Raw genomic sequence first — 20620 nt, 5'->3', positions numbered from 1 at the left:
TTATGCCATCCAAGTCAATACATAACAGTGGGTATACTTCTATACCTAGTTCAGTCATGGTTTGCATGAATTAAATTGTATTGAATGTACAAATATTAAAATCAGAAAGAATATAAGTATTTCCTCAGGCCTACTGTTTTGTCTTATGAAAGTAGAAGGGATCTACATGACAGTTTTTATTGCAGGAGAAAGCAGCTTTCAAAGGTAGACCTGTCCTGGATGTTCATGTTTTACTTATTTTAAGTGTATAAGTTTAATGATATAGTAATCCAAATATTAGATTATTTTTGAATTTAATTATGAAGGTAAGAAGATTTCTGAATTCAAATTTTGAATTTAATAAAATAGGTTCTTTGACTCTTAATTTCTTTTTAATAGATCAATAGCTCTTGTGACTTTTTGAAGCTCTTGAAAATTCTCAGATCTTAACCCTCAGATAAAATATTATCCATTGTGCAGTGTAAATCTGGACTTATAATTTACATCTGATAGGCCATTAGCATGGTAATTAGTACTTGGTACAAGAGTTGTTAGAATTGAAATAAACATCTGGTTTAATCCATGTGTCATTAAGCTGGTATAAGTATATAGGTAGCAGTGGGAAAAGAAAGCAGCAGTGGGAAAATACCAGTGTGATAGCTCATAGCTCTCTATAAGCTCTCAACACATCGCTAAGTTTGAAATGAAAATAGTGTCTCTTTATGTTGCTTGATATGGATTGCACAAAGTACCATGTCCTGGTTTGATGTTTAAATCTATTTTTAAATCTTACAAATAAGTAAAAGAAGCTACACTGTGATGAAAGTCCTGTTGGTAGATGCATCTGTCGGCTTTGGCTTGTGATATTTATTCATTTTATTCACTAAGAAAGAGGAAGAAAGAAAAGGTTTTATAGAGCAGTAAGGATGCAATGTCAGATGCATACTAGTTACACCATTTGTTAGAAATTTCCTGGTGATGGAAAGATGGTTTTTCTTCTCCTCTTATGGTCTCTAATAGAACTAATCTGCATCTTCCTCCTGCTGGTCCCATTTTCTGTTTTCTGTTTGAGTCAATTGTATAGCTTTACATATAGATGAAAATTTATCTGCAATAGTTGTATTTCTGGTTTTAAAGTTAAAATGTTTTGTTGCCACTTACTAGTTTTAAATGCTTCAGTAGTTCTGAGAGTGTGAAAAGAACTTTGTGCATAAAGGATTAAAAGTATGCACAGATAGAACTAAGAAATGGATTTTGGTATTAAGGTATGGGAGTGAGAAATGCATTACTTCACATTTAATTTTTTAATGAAGCTGCTGGTAATTATATAGACTAAGCATATCAGTTACACAGTGCTAAATCATGCTTAGAGAGTCCTTAATTTGGGAAGCCTTCCAGTTACAGCAAACTTGCGTTCATCTGCAGTTCTGCGTGCAGACATCTAGGAGTTGTGCAGGTTTTCTTATATATCTTATCTTCTCTCCATTGCAATTCTGTATCAGCAATTGCTGCAGAAGAGCCAATGTTCTTGTGCTTCTCCTAGTCCCAAGTATAGGCACTGCTAGAAAACCTTTCTTTAATGCTAGCTTGAGTTACATGGTACATACCTCTTGTTCTGTTACAAAGGTAAGGGCACTGCATGCAATGTTTTAAAGAACTGCTTAGAAAACAGTAGATATTTGAATTGTAGTTTAACAACTGAAGAAAAATAGGAGGCTATAACAACTATGTTTTTTCAGCAGTGGGGTTAAAGTTTTATTCTGTGGTTGATCAGTGAAATCTGATGTGATTGCCTATATTTTTATTGTCCCTTGCTGATGATTTGCCTATTTAAGAGGAATATTGGTTTCACTCTTGTTTAAAAGTCTAGATACAGACTCCCTGAGATAATGAATTCTGCAGGCTGAGCATATGTAAGCACATATGCTTACCTAAACATCCTTTCTTCTCTGTCTTTTCATTTGTAGCCTGGGTTATCAGGTGAATGACATAAAATAAACAAAATAGGAGAAAGTAGTAAGTTAAAATAAACTGCCTTACTAAAAAGTATGTGTAATATTTTACCTTTTATAACATAAACCCACAGCATTTGACACCAAAAGCAAGTTCTCAGTCATATGCAAGGTATTTTAAGGGAATGATAACTGATAGGGCAACAACAAATAGCATAGGGCCAATCCTATCTCTACTCACCAGCTGAAAGATAATGATGTCTTAATGTTAGAAATGGTCCCTTATTGTTTTCTCCTTTGTACTGAAGAATCACCTTTAGAAAGTATAAAACATAAATTAAGCTGCATAACCTTTGCATGCTTTGAGGCCTCTTTTTGTGGATGTATTGAAACATAAGTGGTATTCTTTATCTAGCTTACTAGATAATGGGGCTGGGGAGCTTGATTACAAAGGCATAAATCAATCCAAGCACCCTGATGATATCCTAAACTTCCACAGTGAAGCCTGAGTGGTTTATTATATTATCACTTCAGAAGGATTGATTTACAGCATTAGTTCTCATCTCCAGCTATTATTTTTATATTATGTGAAAACAAATTTTTCAGCAATGTAAAAATAGGACAAAATACTAAAAGTCAAGTAAACACTGAGCTAGAAAAGCTGCTCTAAATAATGACAAGAGTCTGATTTGGAATCAGAGCAAACTTAAAATCAGATCTGAAAATGTGACCTCCCACGACACTCTTCTTCTGCTCACTGGTTACATAGAGCAATACAAAAATCTAGGAACACTAAATTACAGCAGGCGGCCAAAGGGAGAGCAGTGGGATTGCCAGATCCCAGAAACATGTCCAAAGCGTCACACAGTCCTGGAAGAGAAGTTGTTGTGCTGCTTACAGTGAAGTGGTAAGAATTAAAAGGGTAAAGAAGCAATCAGATGTGCTAAAAGAGATTTACTAAATCAGATTTCATAATGAAGTTTAAGTTAAAAAAAATTGTCCTGGAAATGAGTTCTTACAAGATCTGGAAGCAGATGAGGGCAGCAATTACTTTTTAGCAGATGCTTCAAAATGACTTTCTAATCCTGTTCTTGTTGAGGTCACTTTATCCTTTCTTATGTATAGTCTTGATTTAATCACAGATTTGGGCCCTGATTCAGATAAATATTTAAATACACAATAGCATCTTGTTACTTAAATTTAAGAGGGAGTATTTCCCTGTTGTGGTGTGAATTGGGGAACATGGTTTACTATTACTTTCTCCTGCTCTTGGGAGGCTAATTGTAAATTGCCACATACAGTATAGCAGCAAGAGTTTCACAGAACTAGTTTACAGAGTTATTCCCATCCCTCTTGATACTTTGCTTATCTACATTCATTTTCCTTCTCTTGTTGTTTTCTGGACTTTGTAAAGGTAAGGTTTTTTCGAGGTGAAGGAACAATGAAGGGGCCAAATGATGATTCTAAGAAATGAAAAAGTATGTAAATCAATCCTTCATGTTGAACAGAGAGATTGCTTCCTCTCTATGAATAGAAGAGGTAACAGCACATCTAAACAGAAGAACAACTTTGTTGGTGTTCAGTGCTGTCCACCTAAAATAATACACTTTTAAGATTCAGAAGAGGGAATTCTGTAAATTCCTTTTTTTTGGGGAGATATGCTAACTTTTTTTTTTTTTTTTTTTAAGAGAATGCATTTAATGTTAAATTATACTTAAGGATTTTTTTCACCTTTTTCCTGCTGTGTTTTAAACCAGATGACTTTGACGTGTAAAATCAAATGCATTTTCCAATCCCGCTTTTAGGGTAGAAAAAAGATAAAACTTCATTATGTTGCTTTTTTTTTTTTTCTTAATGCTTTTGTCTTTTTCCCATTGACTTTCATGAAACCTCTCCTATACCATTAGTTTGTGGCTTTTGTTCTTGCCTTTTTGGAAAATAGTTGCTTTTTTGGAACATAGTTAACTACATGATTTAATAAATGGTTTGACATTTACCCTTTGGAAGCTTTGATTAGAGCTTTCTCTGCTTTTGTAGAATTGTATCTGCCTGGTTTTCATCTTCTGCTTAATGTTCTTAAGTATTTCTATGAAGTTAAAGTTAAGATAATATTGCACATTAAGACTTAGTTGTTCTGCTAGAGCATGTTGATTCTTCTAGTTGAAATATTTGATCCCTTGCATACCTGTCCTCTGTTTTTACCTTTAATGTTTAATTTCTGTGATCTAGAAATGTCTTTGTTTGTATCATATGAAATTTTATGCATTACAGATTTCATTTAAGTACTAACCTTAAAATAAACTATGGTTAAAGTTCTGCAAACAGTAGCTCTTTCACTGGGGAAAGAGGATGAAAGGAAATGGTGACTGACATGACTTTGTTATAAATGTGATAGAAGTTCCAATTAAATTTTTCCAGTTAAATGCAGGCCTAGCATTGGATAGTACAACTTAAATATTACTCTGATACATCTTCCTCCATAGTGAGTATATCGAGCTATACATCAGATATATCCAGCTTTGTGTTTCTAAGTAGTATGTGGTATACGATTTTCTGCCTACTTACGATAGAGTAGATTGTCATATACTGCATTAACACACTGTAGTGAAAACTACCAGGTAACATTGTGTGAGTATTTTCTTCTGGAGATTCTATCATAGCTAGAAGTCAGGAATATTCCTTAATATTCCTTCAGAAAGCTATGCTTCTTTCTTCCAGAATCCAAGCCTGATTACTAAGATTTCCTTAAGACACGTCTGCAAAGCCACTTTTGAAGTAGGACATTGAAATCACAGGGTCGTTTTGGTTATATTTCCTTTAAAAATAAAAATCCAAAAGGGAATACCAAACAAACAGAAGAAAGCTGAAAGAAAGGAGGTGGAAAGCTTAAAATTGCAGTACAGGAGATACCTTTTTTTTTTTTTTAAGCCTGTCTCATGATGGTCACTAGAGAATTTTAAGATTAAACCTTTAGATTTGATCCAAGAATGAAATGTTTGCTATGATGCATCAGGGTGCTCTGCAAACATAAAATAATTGTAAAGTGTACTCTTTGGAGTTTTTCCACTCTCATCTTCCCAAAAGAGCATTCACTTCTGAGTGCATTTCTCCACCGTGCTCTCAGTTGATTTCTTTCAGTTATTTATGGAAAAATGTGACAAGTGCTTGTTTTTCTTTCATGATGGACCATTTCAGTCACCAACACTGTGTTTCAAGTGACATTAAAATATTTTGCATTTCTAATTTGTAGATAATGTTATAGTATTAATTTTGCATAAATTAAAACCCCATCTGAAAATGAATGAGAAACAAGACTTTAGGAACATGAGAATGACTGAGGATAAGATTGTATTTTAAATAATCTTCAAAATCATGCTTGTAATGAAAAATATTAAATAAGCAGAAAAACGGTAACTAAAGTTTTCCTCTTAAGTACTAATTTTTATATTATCTCTCAGTTAAAAAAAAAAAGGGAAATTTTGACAATATTAAAACCATTGGCTCAAAAAGTATTGGACTGAGGAAGGTTATTATTCTTCGACTTAAGCAAAATGATTTGGGACAGATTTTCATGCTGGCACGCAGAACAAATTTAATTCAAACTGTGATGAAAGGCGGTTAATGTAATTGTAGCCTATTATCCTATTCAGGCTTGAGTTAAGAAGCAAACCAACAGACAGTCAGGAAATGATGGATAGAAAATAGAAATGCTCAAGGCTGGTGAAATAGAGACTTGTGAAGGGATTATGCCGTAACTGTTCCCACACAATCTCTGCATCAGTAATATCCCACCTCTGCTGTATGTTTGGATTACTAAACAGGGTTTTTGTATGCCTCCTGGGTTCTCTTTATTTTTCTCTGACGTCAAGAAAGGTCCTAGTTTACTAAATTTCAGTACTCTGTAATCCTGATTTTTTGCCCTGAATCTACCACTTTCATCAGTCCCAGGGATGCAGTAAAGCATTCTGCTACAGCATTTTTCTCTTTTCTTTTGCTATCACACAGAGGCAAAGTGATTCTTTGCATAAATAAAGTCTTTGATCAAAAGTCTGTCTCATTGTTAGCAAGTTAATATTATTTTCAGTAGAATATTTAGTTAAAAATAGTAAATAATAATCAGCTCTCAGGTTTTTTAACTGTAAGCATGGCTGTTTTGGTTAGCATGGTGCTTTGGAAGTAACATAGTTCAGGTCACCCGGTGGGTTTCTTTAGGACTCTATTCTGAAAGTTTGCCTATTTATCATTCCATTTCATTTTTTTCAGTAGCTGTTATTTAGGTTTTATTTTTAATGCATAGCAGATTTTGCACTGAAAACTTTAAAAAATCAAAAAGACACATCTTGGGCTGCTCAGATACCTATGGAGAGGTGCTACATTTTGAGGTGCAAAACTATTTGGACAGGTTTGTCACTCTGAGCATAGCCCATAAAGCAAAAGAAAGCCCCTTCTTTCCCATAGGATAACTGAAGTGTGATACATACATCTCAGGTAATTCTACCAATAACTAGTCCTAGCATCTAGTGTGATGCTTGCAAAATACAGGAGATCGATTACTAATCAGAAGTCCAGCTAAAGTCTTACATCCTCTTTGTAGGGGGATTGGGCCTTTGAGGTACATAGGCTGGGATGATACAATAGGTTTCTGAGGAGTGTAAGTTTTGACTTTCCCAATTACTCCCAGGCAGGATGCAAGAATTTTCTCATCCTTTGTAAGTTATCTCACCAGAGCTCCAGAGCTCTTGCAGTAGCTAAATCTCTCTCTTATTTTTCTTCTTTCTCATTCTGTCATTATTTAGGGTGAGATTTTGTGCGTTTGAAAAATGTTTTATTCTGTGAGTTTCCCTTTGGGAAGTCATTGGGATTACTTAGAGAGTTAAAGGCTCTGTTTTGTGCTGTACTCGCACAGGAGCAAGCATTGCTGTTCATGGGAGTCCTCTGCAGCCTGCAAGTCAAAACCAACATAAACTGAGTTTGAACAGATCAAGACTGACAGATGAGGACTCGTGTTATGAAAGTATCCAGCCATGAGGCTATAGCATCATTTTAGTTAACTTTTCTTTTGTTTTTCACAGCAATTACTTTCTTCTTCTTAAAAGGCAGATAAGAAGGGTCAGCCAAGACTAAAAGTGTTGGCAAATGTAGTATTGTTGCAACATAGTAATATTTATTTCCACTTGTTTGGCACTTCATAAAGAAGTATCAGTGTCATCTCTGCTCCAGGAAATTCACAAGATTATGTGCTATAATGGAGTAATGGAGGTTGGGGCTCTTCATAGGAAAGGGACCAGAGAAAATCATATGTGTATTTATCTTCATAGTTTCTCCAACCACCTATACTCTTTGACATGTCCTGTTCTTAATAGATTGTTCTTTATCTCTTGGACTGGTATCTTTTTTAATAAAGTCAAACAAAAGATGGGGCAGGTTAGCTGTGTTTGATATCCTAGATATTAAAAAGGACAAGTAGAGACCAGACATGGTTATGATGGAACAATGGTAGGCAATAAGGGATTAATTTAATAGACTTTGCTGTGCAGGGGTGAAGTAAAGAAAATGCTTTACTTTAGGCAGGAAAAGAGCTTATCAGAACAGCATATTGGATAGATTTATAGATACTGAAATGGTCTGGTGGAAAAAAATATGGTATTGAAGACCTCTGTGTTAGGTTTCAAACGATCGCTCTCTCATGGGTCACTTGCAGTTATTTTAGTTAGCTTAGCTCAACGTTAATTGTTGTTCAAGGAGGAGCTATGAGTCTTTGACAATTGCTTTCAATACCACAGGAAACAAATAAGTAAATATTCTGGATGTGCTTTCTCAATATCTAGTCAAACTCCTCAGTTGTCTAAGAATATTGGAAGTTATTTGATAATATCATGTAATACCTTGAGGTTTGCCTCCCTAAAAGTAGGAATTACATCTTGGCAGCTGCACTACATATTACGCTTAAACCTCTGTAATATTTATGCTGTTGTTCATATTACAACATGTCATTAACACTGTAGAAGTTGTTGTTGCAGGTAGAGGAACAACTTAGACATCACTATTTTATGAAACTCCCTAATACTGTGTAGCTGACAGCCTAGAGAATATCAGGACATTCTGCTTTATTCACACCTGTCTTTATTTTGCATTCCGTATTATTGAATGTTCAATACTTAAGCAGCATTTGGGCATCTCTAAGCTGCAGTCTCCACTCCCAAATGGGTCATGCACTTTGCTTCTGAAGCAACATTTTTTGTTCTGGTTTAGTGGAATTTATCATTTTTTGGAAAGTATTAATTGCTATATTGTGATTAAATTGTAGGCTTAAATGTCAAGAAAATGATCAAAGTTACCTTACACAACTTGAAGTAGAAAAAGTAGCTTGTCTGTCCTTATATCATCTTCTGGAAATTAGTGTATGCATGGCATCCTCAAATACATATTTCTTAAATTGCCTTTTATTTATATTTTCTCAAAATTAAAGAAACCTTGGTTGTCTTATCTAAGTTTTGGGTTTGTTTTAAAACAAGCAACAAAATCAACCAAACAAAAAATGCCCCAAAATCTTGAAAGCGACGTAAAATCTAAAGACATGATAACTTTGTAGCACTCTAATACTGTGGCATTGAACTTTCTGCATTAAGATTGTCACTGAATATCTTTTTTAATCATTTCCATCAGTGACTGATCTCAAATAATCAATAGTAAACCAGCCATATTAATGCACGTTTTCTTAAAACAAGACGTAAGGTGTTGAATACTTAAATATACTTTTCTGCAAACACGCTTATTAATAGTATATTTTTACAAGTCAGTGATGAATAGTAGGGCCTGTCGAATATGTGATGTTGAAGTGCTGTTTCTCCTGCTCTTTTTGAGGACTGGTTTCTAAGTAAGAAAAACATACACACACCCTTGGAAATTCCCAGAACATCACCTGCAGTGGATAGCATGAGAGACAATCATGTGAAAGAAATCTTTCCCTATGTCCTTTGTATTTATTTTTAGTTTCATGTTGAAATTACTGTCAGAAGAGTTCATACGGGTGAATGTGGATTTTTAAAAGGCAGTTAACAGTGCTATTTGAACAGTGAGATTTGGAAATAGGAAGGAAAGAATTTAGTGATTTGAACCGAAGACCTGGACTTCTTGTTTTCATGATTATAAGAATATTTTTTTCCAGGAAATCTTAGTGAAAATAAAATCAGAGTTCTACTGAGGAGAACTTTGTATTAACAATGAGTTCAGAAAAAGCTGTTTTCAAACTGCTTATGCTTTGGGGTGCGGATTTGTGAGCAGTCTATTGTTGATGTTAACACTTAACTTGTCGTCAGTATTGATCTTTTAAAAGAATGAAACGTAATTTTTTTTAACTGTTCACTGATTTCTGCAAAGTAATTATTTGGCAGGAGCTGCATTTCAGTTTAAGCAGTAATAAGTATTCATAAACTGCAGATGATTATTTTACTGTTACTTCAATGTAATTCTTCTAGCTAAAGGAAATAGTTGAGAAAACAATGCCAATATTTTTTGGAGATGCGGTTCTGTTCAGTGTAAACATAGCGTCTTACTTTGAGCACTCTGGGGTATTTCTAACATTTACTTTATAAGGGCTGGAGAAATATCTGAAATAGGTCAAAATGTGAGAGAAGAAATGTTCGTATTTCCCCTCCCCAGTCTGAAAGAACAGTTTCTGATAGGAGGGAAGTTTGCTGTCCAAGTTCACCCTTTCACGTTTACAAAAGTTTGAGTGCATCACTACCAAAAATGTGGTCATTCATAGAGAAGGGAAAGTGCTAGAGGTAAAGGGGAAGTCCATGGACATGAGATTTTCTTTTTGGTTCAGAGTGAGCAGCATCAAATCATTGGCATGTGCATTGCATTTGCTCTCTGATTCATGGAGATTAACGACAGTTTTTAATCCAAATGGTGGCTGTAGGTTACTTAACCCTTGTGTAGAAGAAGAGATGTAAATATAATCTAATTAGAAAATCTCATTTTATCCATTAACTAATTCCTCATAATTATATAATTGATAAGTTTGTCACCTGTTAGTTTATTTTGTCCTGTAGTCCAGTGTATTTGGTGACTTGAAATATCATTGCTTCAAAGTATATTAAAACCCCTATAATATGAATTATTCTTGAACTTGCAGAGTAGAAGGATTTGGATAACATGAGGGAAATCTGGAAATGGAAGATTTTCTCATGAAGATAGAATGTTGTAGGTTTTTGGTTTTTTCAGTGCGATCAGCCTAGATTAAAAAAGCCGTAAGCATTGCTGACCTAGGCCTTTTTCATGAGTTGTATGAAGAAGGAACAAATAAATCTACAGGAAAAAAAAACATTGTCTCAAGACATCGTTATATGCACTTAGAAGAAGAAACAAATCATTTCCCCACAGTATTAAAAAGTCCTAACTGGAAACATAAATCCTAGCACCTTTTACCCTTTTTAGGTTGTCATTATCTTAAGAGGTAGGCTGATAATTTTTTGTATCTAAAGCAGAAAGGTTGCTCATGACTGGAAGGGTCTTGGCACTGAGAAGAGTGAAAGTGTCCAATTTTTACATTAGAACCAGAGATGCCTTATTGCAGCTCAAACAAAAATGAGAGAACTGTTCACGTACTTCAATATTAATGAGAATATTGGGACAATACAGTGCAATGTCAATACAGTCAAGAAGGGGACCCTTAAGTATAAGGGGGATATATTTTCATTTATAGATTATTAATTTGTGTATTTCACTGCAGCAAAATAAAGATTATGGTAGTGGGATAAAAACAGAATAAAACTTAGCAATTAAAGAAACCTGTTCTCTGAAAATCTCAAAACTGATTAACTTTGCTGACAGTACCTATTTTTCAGTAAATACATCATCTGAGCTCAGTGATGACGTTTGAGTCTTGCACTTCTGTGGGAGAATGATGCTGCTTCTGATTCTTTTAAACATGCCAGAACTCCCAATATATGAAACAGGCTGGTGTAGCATAACTCTGCTGCTTCCAGTTGCTTGCTGTCATTGCTTTTGGCAATATCTGTTTAAGTGTTGTGAGTGGTTAGAAGATGTGGCTGTTCTTTGGCAGTTCAGTTGAAAAGGTATTGAAACCAAGTAGGCTGAAGTAAAGATCTGGGGATTTTGTCCTCTTGCGTCCAGGTACGAGTGTGAATTGGGATGCATCAGTCACTCACTCTTCTGGACCTGTTAACAACCCAAGAACATCTGAGGTTTATGCTTTTATCTACAAGTCACAACTCTTGAGCTGAAAATCTGTAGTTTCTATGGCATCGCTTCCAAAACGTTATGAATTAGCCAGTTACAGTTATTTACTGTAGTTAACCATATACCTCAGCTCATTTTCTCATTGCTGGAGCGCTACTTTTCAAATAGGAAACCTTGCATGACTTTCAAGAAGGGGTAATTAACAAGGAGGGTAAATACCTGCGAGTGAATCTGTGCTGAGCTAAGTGGTGCTACACCAATTAGTAAAGGTTCATCAGCTATCTTGTAAGTATCTGCAAAAGCTGCAGTCATAGCACCATGGATGTATTTTTAATGCTGAGTATGTAGTAGTATAGCATGTGGTAATGCTTCGTAGCCCACTTATGATGCCACAGGCCTAACCATGTTACTAGAGAAACCTTAAGTTTAGCTTTACAAAAACTGTTTGAGCTTTGGTTATGAGGTGTCCCAGGTAAACAAGTTATGTTAAATAGTATTCCACTAGTCAAAAACCCCGTAACATCATACAGGTAGAACAAACACAGGAGCCTGTTGTGCAAGATTAGGAGCTGGGGCAAGATCAGATGCAGAAATTGGTAATGGAGGACAGCAGAAGCAAGACCATTGGCTAGATAGGGGAGATAAGGGAACAGAAGGAGAAGTAAAGGCTAGAATAGGGTTGAGCAGAAATTGAACAGTAGTCCTAAAAGATATTCTGACTCCTCTAAAAGCTGGGGCAAGGCACCAGTCAGGGCCAAGGTCTGCTAAGTCCATTAGTCTTTATTTATCAGGAACCTCTTGTAGGTGCAATTCTGAGAACCTAGGTAAAATCTCAGGCCCATTTATGACAAGTTGTAGATCAGAATGATGACAGTTCTTCCCCAGACTCTGTGGAAGTGGTCTGTGTTCATTTGCAAGGACAAAATGTGAGGTAAGGGTCATAAATATTTACTGAATATAGTTGACAAGATTGCCTGAGCCAAGAACAGGATACAACTGCTTCAGCAGGGAATCAGTTGAATGAAAGAATATTGTCTTTTGGAGTGGTCTGATGTACATTTTTGTCTTTCCTAGGAGTTTGGCATTAAAGTCAGACTCAGCTGGAGGAAATACCAGCCGTAGATTACTCTTTCTCTGTTTCTCTTTTCCTTTGCTTGGAACTGAATTGGAGGAAAAGGTTTACCTATCAGTGGTGGCAACAGAACTACAAAAGAATCCTGTCTTCATGATGAAAGGTTAGATGAACTGTTATAAGATTTCCATATGGTGTTTGATAGTCTATAAAGCTGTAGGTATAGGTTGGTATTACATTCTGACAGTTTTCTTTAGGTGAGAAGCTTGAAGGTGTACAGAGGGTTATTTGTAAACTCTCTTACAAAAAAGCCTTTAATTCATTCATTATAATAAGCCCAAATCTGTGAATCTTGTAGATGTGTGTGGACTTTTGGAGAAATTTGTGGTATTTAAAGAGAAAGCCAGAAATTATCAATCACTTCATCATAAACATGAGAGAAGTGGGTGATTTTTAATGCATTTGTCTATAACTTTTATTTTTAGCTTCCAGGAAATCTGTGGAGAAAAGGAAAGTGAAAGAAAATGGTTCAGTTTTGAGAGGATAATTGAGGGAGAGGTTGGGGAGTAACTGCTAATAGCAGGCCATCAGAAGGTCAGGGACCTTGATGAATTGAGTACTTTTGTATTGGAACAAACCGTAGGATTTGTATCTAACCTGGGAGGAGCCTTCCTCCATTTGTCCTTGTAAATGGGAGTTGTGTCTTTGGAGTCATGCCAGAGTGGAACTGCTCATTCATTATCACCACTTAAAGCAAATGATCATAGCCCTATGGCACATAAAATAAGGAGTGTGGCTCCCATTTCGCAGATACTAGGCATATATTATGCTTCACATATGGTCAAATGTGTGGTGGCTTTTGGAAAAGCTGTAAAAATTACTACAATGAGTAAAGCTCATAAGGAAACAATTCAGAGAACAGGAAATTTTGTAATTGGAACCATAATTAGTGACTAATGCAGAGCAATACATATGCTTAATGAAATGGGATAGGATTAAAAGACAATGCTAAATTTATTCAGAGCCTAGCATATGTTCTCATGTGAATAATTTTAGATGTATTCCTAATCCTATTAGTTTCATCTTTTTATTTCACTGAAAACTAAGTTTTTAAGTGGCAATTTTAATTTGAATTAAGGTAAGTAGTTCTCTAACTACTAAGAACTCGACCTCATGCTATTCCTAATATACATTATGAAGGTGTTCTGCACTGAGGAAGTGAAAGAGATGGCTCAGGGTTCTTTCTGTATCTCAGTAACAACTGGCAACAAATGGCATAATAAACTGGCTGTTTTAATAAGATGGAATAAAAAGAGGAATACAGCTGTCAGGTGAATCTTGTGCCCCATCAGTTGCTGTGAACCTCATGTGCATCCAGTACTGGATGGACCCAGCATGGATTTTCTCCTGGTGTGCTGTACAGATCCTGTCCGTGGGGAGGTGCCTTCTCCCTCCCCATACCCTGGTGCCTTCTGTCTTGTGTAGAAACAAAAACATGTATCTTCTCCTGATAAGCTGGAAGGTTCTTTGATAACACCCACTAGCACAGGGCACAGGCTGGCTTAGGGCTGTCGAACACCTTCCCTTACCCATGCTCACAAATGGGCTTCCTGAGCCAGGCAAACAAGGCAATCAGTGCATCTGCATTCCAAAATCACTAGGTCCTTGAGTACAATGACTTCTGTGAGGCTCCCAATACAGAAAGTACAATAGATATGATAATACATATAAATACTGTGCTGTGGTGTAATTCACTGTTTTTATTTTATAATTTCATCACGCATTGTGCTGAAGCAACTGAAATGCTGGCTGTAAAATTGCATTGCCATTTTCTCTTCCAGAATCTTGAAGGTCACTTCTATAATTGTCAGAGAATTAGTAATTATTTGGATTTGAATGAATACTTATGAATACTTGTGTATTGTAAAATATTCCTTACCTAGTAATTTTTGTATTAACCATTCTTTTGTGCATTCTTTTAAGTAGTGAAACCTGTGATGCTTTAAACAGATTTTATAGAGATTTTTATTTTATGTATTCATGTGTTTTTCCGGTAATAGAAATGAAAAACCCAGAAAGGTATATGTGATGCTGGAAATCGCTAGGTTCTGGTAATTATTGATCCACAGGAGATGGCTTCATCTGATTAGAGAGGCAGCTGAATGGACAAGGGAAGCTGTATGGAAACAACATTCTTTTTTTTAAAGAAAGATTTTAAAGATTTAAATAAAGATAAAAAAAAGAACGGCCTGGTTTGTGTTAGGAGCAAAGCAAGCTTCTTTTAGACCCTGTATCAAATCATCACAGGTGGATGCTGTGGCCAGCAAGAGTTCACAGCAGAATTTGTTTAGTCTGTCCTGAGGGAAGGTTGCACAGCTTGTTGCCAGTGGTGGTCGGGCATTGCTCTTCCATTTCATACATAAATCATGCCTTTCAGTAAGCAGCAGGGTAAGTTTCTTGCCATCTTCTTTAGTCTCTGAATACACAGTTATTTGTATAAAACATATTTGTGTTTGTGTATAAAACCCCAGCATATTCTGAATACTGCCTATATTTAATATTCTACTTTGCCTTTGAAACAATTAAAAAGGGAAAAAAATATTCCTCTTACAGTACTATCTATCAAGTTGTTATTCATTACATGATGTACTCTCTCATTTATGTGACAGTCTTACTGACAAGAAAAGGAATTTCTTTTAAACTCTTCATTCAAAAGCGATCCTTTTCCCTTAAGCTCCTTCTTTCAAATTTGCCAACCTAAAGACACTTCCATACACTCAAGTCTAATTTTACAAGCCTAATCTGTTTTAAGTAGTGAGCTGTTCTTTGAAGAATTTAGTGTTTTGTGACGTTTAGAAAAAAGCATGTCAGCAGACTAATATTATTACTTGAGATTATTTTTTTGTTTCCTTTATACATGCAAGAGAGATACTTGAGCATCAGTCCTACTTCTAAATTCTGTAGAAAGGACTGTAGGGCCAGTGTGTCTGTGTGGACAAGAGCACAAAGTGTGCGCTGCAGTTAGAGTTGAAACAGAGAGTTTTTTGGTTTCTTGGGGTTGCTGCAAAAGTGTATCTCTGTTAAAAAAATGTTGCATTTCTTTAGAGTTGATCTTGTGAAGAGTTCTCACGCTGTCCTGAGACCAGGAGTGAGCAAGGGTTAAGGAGATTCTCTGCCTATTTTTTAATAGCATGTTAAGAATTATCAGTTGGAAACTACTGAAGAAACCAACAGAAATACAAACATTATTCTACAGTCTACAACTAGTTAAATCTAAATGTGGCATCTAAATTAGAAAGTATTTTAAACATTGCAAGTAAAATAACATCAAAAAAAATCTCATTGCAATTTAAATTTCTTAAAATAATGAAGATTTAGTCCAAGCTATTAAATGAGCCAGATTTCCTCTGGGAAAATATTTATATTTAATTTAATAGGCAGTGATAAGCTTTCTCTTTGTTTTAGGAATCATTCTGTGTATTTAATAGAAAATTATAATCTTGCTGGAGACTTCTGAGGAATAGCCAAGAAAATCAAAAGCAGAATAATCATTTTCTGTCAAGGTACTTGGCATTTTTAGAGAAATTTGGTGTGACTCAATTTGATCACTTTGAAATCCTATAGGGTATTTCATGCCTCTGAAAATGACTGTATATCTTATCAATAAGAAAGATGTATCTCCAGCTCCTACATGCACACATTTTGTCAGCAGCATCAGTACATTGTATTCAGTCTAAATCTCACCTAGTGCCCTGGATGGTTGATGAAGGAAGCAATTGCGTCTGAAGTTTAGAGAAGCTAAGTAACTGACAGACTGCTGTGCTTACAGTGCTACAGATATAGCTGCAATTACTGGCTCGGGAGCCAGTTGTCATAGTTGCAGCTACATAGCTTAGGACTAGATCTCTACAGCAGATAGTTTTGGGTCACCTCTTGGTTCTTTGTGGTGCTGTGAAAGTGTAACTGTCATTTTGTGCTTAGGGATATTTTGGAAGAGTTGGAAATAATATGGAGGTATTGCAGCCTACCAGAGCGGTGTTTGTGTGGCTGGAAATGGAAAACGTATGTTCCATTGCTGAAGGGATGGTGTGAAAAGGTGTGGAAGGTGACTGAGAGTGCAAAGCCAGGTCTCATTGTGTTTCAGAACTGTGCATGTTAGAGGGAGATGTATTTGGGGACACTGTCTGCAGTCAATGATCCCCCTGATGGATGCTCAGCTGCTGTCTTGGAGAGGGTCAGATCAAAACCAGCCAAAGGAATAGGGTGTCATTGAAGTGGCATGAATAGTGAGGGATACAGTGCTTGGCCTCCCTGTCTGTCTGCCTGTTCATTAGTGGAGACATACCACCTATAGTAAGTCCTACATTAGGCACCAACTTTAAGCACATCACTTGAATAAGTAAGTGCCTTATTCAGGAGCCTAGTGACTCTGGGATTCTTTTATAAGGAGAGGTGTCTCTGGAAAGTAGCACACCCTAATTCCAAACTCTATCAAATACTTCTTATTTTCATGTAACTGTGCTACTGGTAATGAAACTCGCTATTTGGAATAAATATTCTAGCTGCATTTTTGTTAAGACTATACCATATTTAATGGGAATGTTTGGTTTTGTCTTTTTTCCCCCTGCAGCTGTGACTCTGAAAATAGGTATCTTGGAAATCCACTTAGGGGAACATGCTACTGTGAGTACTTTTATTTTTAATGTTCAGTACCTAAATGCTTTTTATATATTATGTGATAATTTCATTTCCTTAGAAAACCAAAGTATTTTTCTTAAGATTTTCTGAAGTTGGGCATGTTGATATTGGGACTGAAAAGTAAAATGCTCCACTGGGCTTCTCTGTTACTTTATCCACCAGCATGAAAGTTAAAGTCTACTTGAAGCTGATTCCTTATGCCTAGGTTAGAGGGAATGACCAAGCCATTAGGTTATTCTCTGTACCTTGACATGTGAATGAAAGGGGTAAGTGCTTGTATCATTGTTCATGAGGCAGAATTAGTGGTGGGGAAGTGCAAAGATGCTAAGCAGTGCTGCTTTCTGGGGATGTTTTGAATAGTTAGGCAGTCTTTCTCCCAGCAACATGCTAGACAGCTGCTCTCCAGGGTACCATAAAATGATACTGTCTTGTCTCCATGTTCCTATTGTTGTACAGAAGGTGCCTCTGGCAAAGTTACTTTAAAGCATTACATTTTCGTAGTTATATTGAAAGACCTGAAGGGATGAGGATGCATATTACCCATGCACAGAAATCCCTTAGTGAGCTGTGCCAATTTTGTTGTGCCAGTATCGATGCTAAATAGTAAGTTTAATCATCATAAAAACATACGGAATATTGGAGAACACTATTTTACCTTTTGTAACTTTTCCACATACCTGCTCAATGTCTGACAATTGGATCAGTTTTTCTGTAGCATCCTAACATCATCCCTGCCTGAAATTTAAATTTGCACAAATACATATCTCTGAATATATTTATATCATTCATTCTGAGTTTTGGTCTTTTACCATTACATTGTAGAATATACACAGAAGCTTCGATTTAGGATCTCTTTAAGGCATCATTTACCTAATAAACGTATGTTTTGTTTCTTTACTAATATTTCTTTTCTACCTTAAATGATTTGCATCTGCAAGGTATGTTTTACAGAGCAAACCAGACACATGCTACATTACAGATGCTGACATACATCTGGGCCTAAAACATTTACTGTTCTTGCCAGGCATTAAAGAAACATGGTGTGGGTTGGTTGGTTGTTTTTTTTTTGTTCTCACAGGCAGGTTAGGTTCCAATGGACTTCTTTAAACTTGAATACTCCTTAAAACTGTGTTCTAAAGGTACTGTTGATCAATAAATTAAATTTAATTTGTTATTTGTTGCATAAGAATTTTTTCTTGTTTTAAAACAATTTTCAGTATTCAGAGGAATTAAACTTTTATCTAGGAATTTTATAAATCTTGTAGATTTAAAGCTAGATAATGGGTACCCAAGAAGCTCATGCTATGAAGAGAGTGCCATATATGCTTTTTGATATGTGTATCAATATTTATTTTGTCCTTTAAAAATAAATGTTATTAAATTTGAGAGGTGGAAAAGAAATGACAATAATGAGATTTGTGGATCTCAGGCACCTCTGAGAAAAACTTATTTTTTTGCTATCATGTTGCAGGTTGGCTCTATAAATCATGTTGGAGACAAATTGAGCTATATTCAAGATACCCTTTCACCCTTCACTCACTATTATTATTTGTCTTCTGTCAGATTTCAAAATAGTTTGAAGATCTTGTTGTCTTGGAATGATAAATCTTCTTTTAATACTTTTAATCATTTAAAATAGGATATTAGAAATGATTTTCAGAGTTACTTTATCTGGAGGTGATAAGGAGCCTGTGCTAATTCAAAATAATTGAGTTCTTTATTTCTTGCATTTGGTGACTGACGCACCATAATGGGAAACTGCTAATTTGTGGATAACTGACTGACCTCAGATTTCAATGACAATTACTTATCAGCACCATCCATTACCTGCTAAATCATGTATGAAAATATATATCTGTCACAAAGAGATGTTCCCATTCCTTATCTACAGATGTATTTTAAAATATGGCTGTCCCATGGACTATAAGAAAATATGACATTGGTTGGTATTTTTCTGTGTTTATTTCAGTACTCTGTAAGAAACTTTCTCTTCAGGCACTTCTACTGCTACTTCTCCTCGAAGTGAAGAATTTTCTTACTTTTACAGGAATAGTTATTCTCAGGAGGGAGAAAAATGCGGATCATAAACACATTCCGTATACTTATGAGCAGTGTCAGGTTATGAGAAAAATTCTAGGCACATTTGTTTCTCTGACTCAGAATCAAAAATCAGAGAATGATACAAAAATAGGAATACAACTTGTAATTTGCTCTATGGTTGGGATTTTCTTTAGGAAAGCTTTTAGCCATTTGCCTGAATTTAGACATCCTCAAAATTACCATTTTAAGTGTTCAAATTTTATATTTTTGTTTTTTTTTTCACTTATGGAAATACTGCCCCAAAGTGGAGTGCTTTCCTTAACCAGAACCTTAGAGTTAAGTCATAGAATCATAGAATCGTTAGGGTTGGAAAGGACCTTAAGATCATCAAGTTCCAACCCCCCTGCCATGGGCAGGGACACCTCACACTAAACCATGTCACCCAAGGCCTCATCCAACCTGGTCTTGAACACTGCCAGGGATGGAGCATTCACAACCTCCCTGGGCAACCTATTCTAGTGCCTCACCACCCTAACAGGAAATAATTTCCTCCTTATATCCAATCTAAACTTCCCCTGTTTAAGTTTTAACCCGTTACCCCTTGTCCTATCACTACAGTCCCTAATGAAGAGTCCCTCCCCAGCATCCCTATAGGCCCCCTTCAGGCATTGGAAGGCTGCTATGAGGTCTCCACGCAGCCTTCTCTTCTCCAGGCTGAACAGCCCCAACTTTCTCAGCCTGTCTTCATACGGGAGGTGCTCCAGTCTTGAGGGTATGTCCAACTTTTGTCTGATATTGGATGACATCAATTCCTCTTTAACAGCAGGATATGAGTTGAGAATGCTGGTTGCCTTAGAGGAACTTCCTGCAATTTCTGATACTGTGAATGCCCACTTCCCTATAAAGTTCAGCTGGTTTCCTCTCTTTTAGCTCTCTGCCCAGTTTACCTAGTTCTTGCCTAGTCCTCTCCTCCCTCTTGCTTGTTACTGCCATCTTCAAGCCTAGGAAGCAGAATGGACTGGTGATGATGTAGGTACTGGTATTAACAACAATAGACTGTCAATTTAAGATAGTAAGTAAACTCTCAGAGTTAGCCAGTGAGATAGGACAGATCATTTTATCTTCCCCCTTGTTTCTTTTTGTAGCGATGTAGGAGAGTAAACAGAATATTAATACTGTACATGGCTTGTGTTGTAATTGGAGAAGTCAATCAGCACAAATGAAAACATGGGAAAACAGGTCTAGCATGATCAAAAAGAATGAGATTTATATAGGAAGTAACATACCGCAACACTGCAGGGGCTTCTGAATACAAATACTAGACCAAAAGAGAAAGTAGTGAAGCCATCAAGTCATAGGGGTAACAGGAGCAGTTTGTTAAACATCAGGTTCAATCTATTACAGCATTTGAAAGCATGACAGTACTGGATGTGAGTAGTTTTTCTACTTTAAATTATCAAAACTTAGTAAAAGTAGAGTAGGAAATGCATACTAGTGTGTGCAATAGTGTAGTATCTAGGATGTGTGAAAATTGTCACCCATTGATTCCATTAAAACTATTTTTATTTCATGAATTCATTGTATGGAAAAAGCAGAGAGAACAAACTTCTCTGAGTAAGAGAATAAGAAAAAGCTTCATAGATATAAAAGTTAGAAAAATGTAGAATGCATA

General features: G+C 36.0%; 1 protein-coding gene across 1 annotated transcript in view; it reads left to right on the top strand.

Annotated features, from left to right (window-relative positions):
- Positions 1-20620, top strand: part of ATRNL1 (attractin like 1) — a 507795-nt gene that overhangs the window by 170784 nt on the left and 316391 nt on the right. Inside the window, exon 21 of the mRNA XM_057417243.1 lies at positions 16841-16893. Coding sequence (XP_057273226.1) covers positions 16841-16893 — 53 coding nt within the window. The remainder of the gene's footprint in view (positions 1-16840; positions 16894-20620) is intronic.

Source organism: Pezoporus wallicus, unplaced genomic scaffold (assembly GCF_028554395.1).
Source record: "Pezoporus wallicus isolate ANWC-B61680 ecotype Strahan unplaced genomic scaffold, APGP_CSIRO_Pwel_v1 contig_8188, whole genome shotgun sequence".
Taxonomy (NCBI): Eukaryota; Metazoa; Chordata; class Aves; order Psittaciformes; family Psittacidae; genus Pezoporus; species Pezoporus wallicus.
This window is presented reverse-complemented; position numbering and strand designations above follow the sequence as displayed.